Here is a 6000-nt window from a genome sequence, read left to right as displayed (position 1 = left end):
CACGTCCAGCTCTCAACCCCTCTCCTGTGCCCCCAGATGCTCCCACCCGGGAACTCCCCTTTGACCCGCGTCTCTGCCGGCTGCCACAACCCACCCCTGCACCGTTCGGCAGGCCAGGAAAATAGTAAGACCCCAGCTGAACCAGACAGCTAAACTAGAAGCTAGAGTTTAAAACTCAAAAACAGGATGGAGGGGAAGACTGCAGGGTCAAGTGCCTATAAAGTTTATTTTGGCGGCTCCAACAGGTTTGCCCCTCTCTTCTTGCAGGGAGGAAGCTGCCCCTGCGGGGCCACATGTGGTTTATTTTAGCCTGGTTCCAGGCTGGGGGGGTGGAGGTGCCATGGCGCTCCACCGGTCGATGCCACAGCAGCTCCTGCCCAATTCCGCAAGACACCTGTGATCAGCCGGAGGGGAAGTCTGGGACAGGCCCTCCGCTGATCACAGGTGTCTCCTGGAGAAATATTATTGCACTGTGCCAAAGACAGGAAGGAGCACGACCGTGGGGCATTTCACCGCTTCACTTTCGCGTCCTCCTTGATCTTCCAGATCATTAGCTCCATGCAGGCTCGAGCATCCTCGCTGGAGTCATGGCCATCCACTGCCAGGAAGCAAACACAAACAGGAAGCCGTCAATGGCTCGTTCCTCCAGAGCGGCCGGCGGTGACCCTGAGGCTGCGAGGGCTGGAATGCCGGGGAAGGGACAACCGGCGTGATCCTGTCCTTCCTTCCTGAGGCAGTCCTCACAGCGCAACATGGTTCTGCAGGCGAGGGCGCTGGACCAGGCAACCCTGCGCCGTGCCTTGCGCTTGACCAAGGGTTCAGCAGAAGGCCCCCTTTGCTTGAGCGTATTCCACATGACTGCATTCGGAAGCCTGGTGCCCACAGAAAGGTGTGGAGGTGCCTTCCCTCCTCCCCATGGGCTGCCTAGGGGCGCTTTGGCTTGCCACGTTGAAGCCCAACTTGGCAGAGCGTGGCAGTGACCAGCAGGGTCCTTCTTACAAGAACAGTGCAGGAGGAGGACGGGCCAGAGCCCAGCCCGCAGGTGGAAGGGCTATGAGCCGAAGCTCTGGAGGGGAACCCCACGGCGATGGCGCGTGGCAGGCCTGCCCGAGCCCAAGGCTGCACGGGCAGCCCCAGCTCACCCTCCCAGCCTCTCCCCGGCACTGCCTGACTTCCGCACAATCCCTGTGCTGGAATGCTTACGCCCAAGGTCCGACAGGCAAGATTTCACACTGAGTCAGGGGAGGATTCCTGCTCCGCCCGCCATGCGAATGACTCCCCCACCACACACACACTTCTTCAAAATGGAAGTTCGGTCTTGGCCTAAAGAGGTTGCGCCCGAGAGCCGCACGGCTCCGAAGCAGGGAAGACAGGAGTCAGTGGGGAGCTTTGCCAGAGTTCTGCCGAGCAGCCCCGCCTCCCCCAGCCCAGAGCCTCACCACTGTCCTGGATGATGCGCTTGAGGTAGTCTGCCATCAAGGTGCGCAGCGCCCGCTTGTAAGGCAAGCCCAGGCGGTGTGGGAAGACGACTGCCGTGTCCACGACAGTGCAGTGGATGAGCTGCGGGAGGAAAGGAGGCACAGCCCGTCCAGTTATGGGCTCCTGGAAGCATGAGGCAGTTCCTCCCGCGCCGGCCGGAGACGGGGGCTTGGGGGAGAGTCCGCAGGGACCCAGCAGAGTCCCCACCTGGAGCGCTTCCCCTTGGCTCGAGGCGGGCAGGGCTTACCTTGAGTGCAAACAAGTCACTTTCCAAACTGTGCCCAATCAGGATGGTCTCCGAACTGAACATGCACAGGAGGACTGCTTGGACGTCCCGGAGAGTTACGGACACGTTCTCCAGGTCTGCCTCAGTCACTCCGGAAAACCTGGCGGGGAAAGGCTGCGGTTACTTGGGCCAGACGTTTCCCTTTGACCCTTTCCAGACACATTTTCCACACTGCCCACTTGCAGAGGAAGAACTGCCACCCACATGATTCTGGCCTGGGCAGTTCAACCCAGAGGAAGGCAGCAAGCCCTGAGCAGGAGCTTCCAAGGAGACACGGAAGAGGAGGAGCACTTTGCTCCATGAATCAAGAGCCAGCCACCTGGCATTTATATGCACAGTTCCACATCACTTTACCTGGAGAAAGAGTCTCTACAGGTGGGACAGCGACAGAGAGAGAGGGAGAGGCACAAAGAGGGCTGCAGTGCCCTCTCGCCACCCCATGGAGTGGATCGATGGAAGATTCAGGGCAGGGCTCCTTCACATGGCACCTAGTTTCGATGTTTCATGAGAGGGCCAAAGAGAGTGGGGCAGAATAAGTTGCTAGTCCTGATGGTTCTGTGCTGTCTCCTGCAGGCCCACGCACAGGTTCAAGGCTGGGAACCAAATGCTGGATCCTTGGCCTGCTCCTCCCATCCTCTTAGATGAGCACAAGGACCAGGAAAGCCGTCAGCCTGAGCCCCCAGGAAACCATGGACAGAGCAGACTAACCTAGGCTCTCCGGACCACTCAGCCAGTCGACCACCGTCACTTTGCACGCCCATCTTGCACCTCCCTGGCACACGGATAAAGCTGAGCCACGCCGAGTGGATTAATCTGCAGGGCTCCACAGCACGCGCGAGTCCCACCTGGGCTGCCCAGGTGACACGAGGGCTGGACAACGTGCAGGCAGCCCCCGTGCCATCCTGGTTTGCCCAGGCTGGTGTGGATATTCAAACGGCTGGCCAGACACAGTGGCCAAGCGTCACATGCAGACTGCCCCCCCCCCCCGCCCCTGCAGGCGCTCACCGGGTGTTGTAGTCCACCACCTTGTGGTCAGGCTTGACAAAGGTGTCGTAGACCACCTTGAGTTCCGAGTCGATCACGGTGATGCGGGTCAGCTCCAAGCCTTGCTTGGTGTAGCACTGCGGGATCCCGGGGACAGAGGCACAGTTCAGGGTCAGGGGTACAAGTGCGTCGCTGCTCGTCACCAAGTCGCGTCCGACCCATCACGACCCCACAGGCAAGCTTGCTCCAGGCCCTCCTGTCCTCCACCAGCCCCCGGAGCCCACCCCAGCGGCCCCATCCAGCCACCTCAACCCCTTCCCCTTCGTTCCCAGCATCAGGGACTCCTCTGGCGAGTCCTTCCTTCTCATTAGTTGGCCAAAGCATACATGTGTGAAGAGACCAGGAATGAAAGACGACAAGACAATAATTCGGCCCAGCTCACTGTACCTGAGCATTTTTCAGTGGCTGGGGATGGAATTTTGCTGTGGCTTGAACAGTTCTTGCTGCTTCCACCCTGCCTTGACCCCCAGGACTCAGCCCTGACCACCCCACCCCCAATTCTCCCTCACAGCCGCTCTCTGAGTTGGGGGCCAAGCTGAGGTCAGCCAAGAAACATTACAGCTGGAGGGGGACCACGGCTGCCCCTCCCCGGCTGCCCACAGGAGCCCAGGTGCGGGAGACCTCAAGCGGGTGTGTCTTCTTCAGCTTCCCACCCACTTTCTAAATGATTGACAGGCTTCTCCCAAGGCCTGAGCACATGCAGTCAGAGCTTCAGGAAAAAATACACTAATAGTTTGTCCTGGCCCCCTCTGCCTTGTCCACCGCTGGAATGGAGCATCCCTAAAATGAAATTCAGCCCTTGGGCTGAAAGCATTTTGTCACCCAGCTCTCAATGCCCCTGGAGACGCACAGAAGCAGAATGGGGTGAAGCAAGACAAGATGTTCTCGACAAGCAGCACACAGACTTTGCAGCAAAATACAGTTTTCTTCTCCAGGACTCCAGCCCGGATATGCCATTCCATCCCCCTCTGCCCCCCTCCCCTGCCCCCCAGCATGTGGTTTCTTCTGCACTCTCCCTCCTCTCTATACTACTGATAATTGTTCTGGCTCTTCAGTTTTTTCCAGGTAAAGACATATTTCCTACTTCTGTGTATCTAATGAGGGCTATTCAATGGAGAAAGGAAAAGAAAGAAGAGGCTGGGGGGTTGGGTGACAGGCTATTCTGGCCTTTCTCTGCTGAGGGTACTTGGGTGCACGACTCAGGCGCCTTCAGCCAGGGGAGGGGGCCTTCCCTCCCCTGTGTGGTCCCAGTAGGGAAAATGCCCATTAGAGAGAAGCCTGGCAGAGAAGGGCAGTTTGGTCCTGCCTTCCCTGTCCAACAGATGGCTGCCCCTCGCTTTGAGGTTGCTCCCAGAAAGCAGAGGATGCGGCTCCCCAAACCAGGGACCCTGGGCCCAAGCCCCCGGAGGGGCCAGAGCAGCGTTCTTTCCACCCTCCAGCCCAGGGCAACTGAACTGGGCATGCAGCTTGCCTGCACCACTCACCAGCCAAGATCACAGCAGGCTCAGTGTTGCATCCACGCATACAGGCAGCAAGCTCTGATTTCCAGAGCGTGAATTTTGAAGCTTTTTTAAGATAGGCACACAGGCCCCGCCTAATGCTCAGAGAATATCTCACTTGCATGTTTCGCTCACCATTTCACAGTCTAAGGCATAGATGCCTGGATTGCCATCCGCACTGGGCAGCTTCTCAAAGGTCTTCACAAAACCCTCCAGGTTTTCCTTCCGGCCATCGTAGACATGTTGCTGAAAGTGAGGAGAGGATTAAAGAGCAGATGCGATATAAGCCTCCTAGAGGAAGGTGAAAGAGCCCCTTCACTTCACCCTGGTTCAAGGTACAGGCGTTCCCACCCTCTAAAGTCCAACAGCACAGAAGGACAGGCTGACTTACGCCAGTGAGCTAGCACAAGCCAACCTGCATAATTAGGTTTTGCAGGTTTTTGAGAAAGAGAAGCAGAGAGAAGCAAAGATCACTGCTTCCTCCCTCTCCTGTGAGGGTCAAATGAGGGACAGGGTGTGCAATGGCCATGGAACAGAACTGGCAGACTGCAAAGCAAGTACTTTGTCAAGGCCCAGTTAACTGGACTCGCTGCCAGAGACCGCAGCAGCTTCCACGAGCTTCGCTGGCATTTCAAGGAGAGGCACACAGACACAAGTGTGCTTGCAGATGCTCCCAGCACTTCTGGGCAGAGCTGGGAAAGAATCCTGCATAAAATCAGGGGAGTGCTCGCACAAGCAGGACCCGCTGCCAATGCGAAGCTCCCCAAAAGCGAAGCAACAGTCCACGGGTCCACTGAACCCGCTTGCGCTGGAAGAAGTTGGCTAGGCGCACAACACCTCTCCAACCAAGTGATGCCAGGCGTTACGCACCTTGGCAATTTGGCAGCCTGGAGTACCCACCGCTCCGGAACAGCAGCTGTAATATGTTTCCCAGCCACCTAAAACTGAAACAAGGAGAGAAACAACAAGCAACAGGATCCCTAGAATGCACCTCGAGGTCATGTTTTCCAAGAAACAAGCTCCAGCTGCCAAATTATGAACCATCGCTGCTTGGGCAGAAGCTGTGCTTGGAGCATAATGTTCAAACGTGGCCTTCTGCAGAGGGGAAGGGTGCAGCCAACAGAAAAGCGGGGGGGGGGGGGTGAGACAAGGTCTAGTTTCTCCCTCTGAATCATCAAAGCAACAATATCAAAATTAGCTCGGAGAAGAGTGAGGCAGGTGCAACAGCACTCTTCAGGCGCTTGAACCTGTGTCATAAGGAGGGTCAGGAGCTCTTCTCGGTCTTCCTAGAGTGGAGAGCATGGAATAATAGGCTCAAGTTCCAGGAACCCAGATTCTGGGTAGATAAGAAGAAAAATCGCATGGCTGTTGGAGCAAAATGACAATGGAACCAAAGACCTGGGGAGGCGGTGGGCTTTCCTACCCTGCAGCCCTTCAAGAGGCAGCTGGACAGCCACCTGAGAGGGATGGTTTAACCTGGAGTCCTGCAATGAGCAGAGAGTTGGACCTGATGGCCCTCTGGTCCGTTCTGACTAGTTTATTTTATGAAAACGTATTTATGGAGTCTGCATCCTCACTGTTTGCCCAAACACTTGGGGCTGTATATATACAGCACACCACCCCCATTTAAGCTGCACAACAGCCTTCACAGTAGGCAAACCACAGAGTAAACATCTTAAATTAGGAAGCTAA

The 6000-nt window shown here is 56.7% G+C and overlaps 1 protein-coding gene across 2 annotated transcripts in view; it reads right to left on the bottom strand.

Annotated features, from left to right (window-relative positions):
* Positions 1–207: 207 nt before the first annotated feature.
* REXO1 (RNA exonuclease 1 homolog) overlaps positions 208–6000 on the bottom strand; it is a 28127-nt gene continuing 22334 nt past the window's right edge. Inside the window, exons 11-17 of one of the 2 annotated variants that reach the window (XM_044453427.1) lie at positions 5179–5252; positions 4444–4554; positions 2771–2886; positions 1727–1865; positions 1440–1560; positions 1204–1323; positions 208–598 (exon numbers count right to left, since the gene is read on the bottom strand). In XM_044453427.1, the coding sequence (XP_044309362.1) occupies positions 1238–1323; positions 1440–1560; positions 1727–1865; positions 2771–2886; positions 4444–4554; positions 5179–5252 (647 nt within the window). In that variant the 3' untranslated portion in view covers positions 208–598; positions 1204–1237. The remainder of the gene's footprint in view (positions 599–1203; positions 1324–1439; positions 1561–1726; positions 1866–2770; positions 2887–4443; positions 4555–5178; positions 5253–6000) is intronic. The other variant, XM_044453426.1, reaches the window with a different exon arrangement.

Source organism: Varanus komodoensis, unplaced genomic scaffold, assembly GCF_004798865.1.
Source record: "Varanus komodoensis strain SLA01 unplaced genomic scaffold, ASM479886v1 scaffold79, whole genome shotgun sequence".
In the NCBI taxonomy this organism is placed as follows: domain Eukaryota; kingdom Metazoa; phylum Chordata; class Lepidosauria; order Squamata; family Varanidae; genus Varanus; species Varanus komodoensis.
Note: the sequence above shows the minus strand (reverse complement) of the source record. Positions and strands in the feature narration are given on the sequence as shown.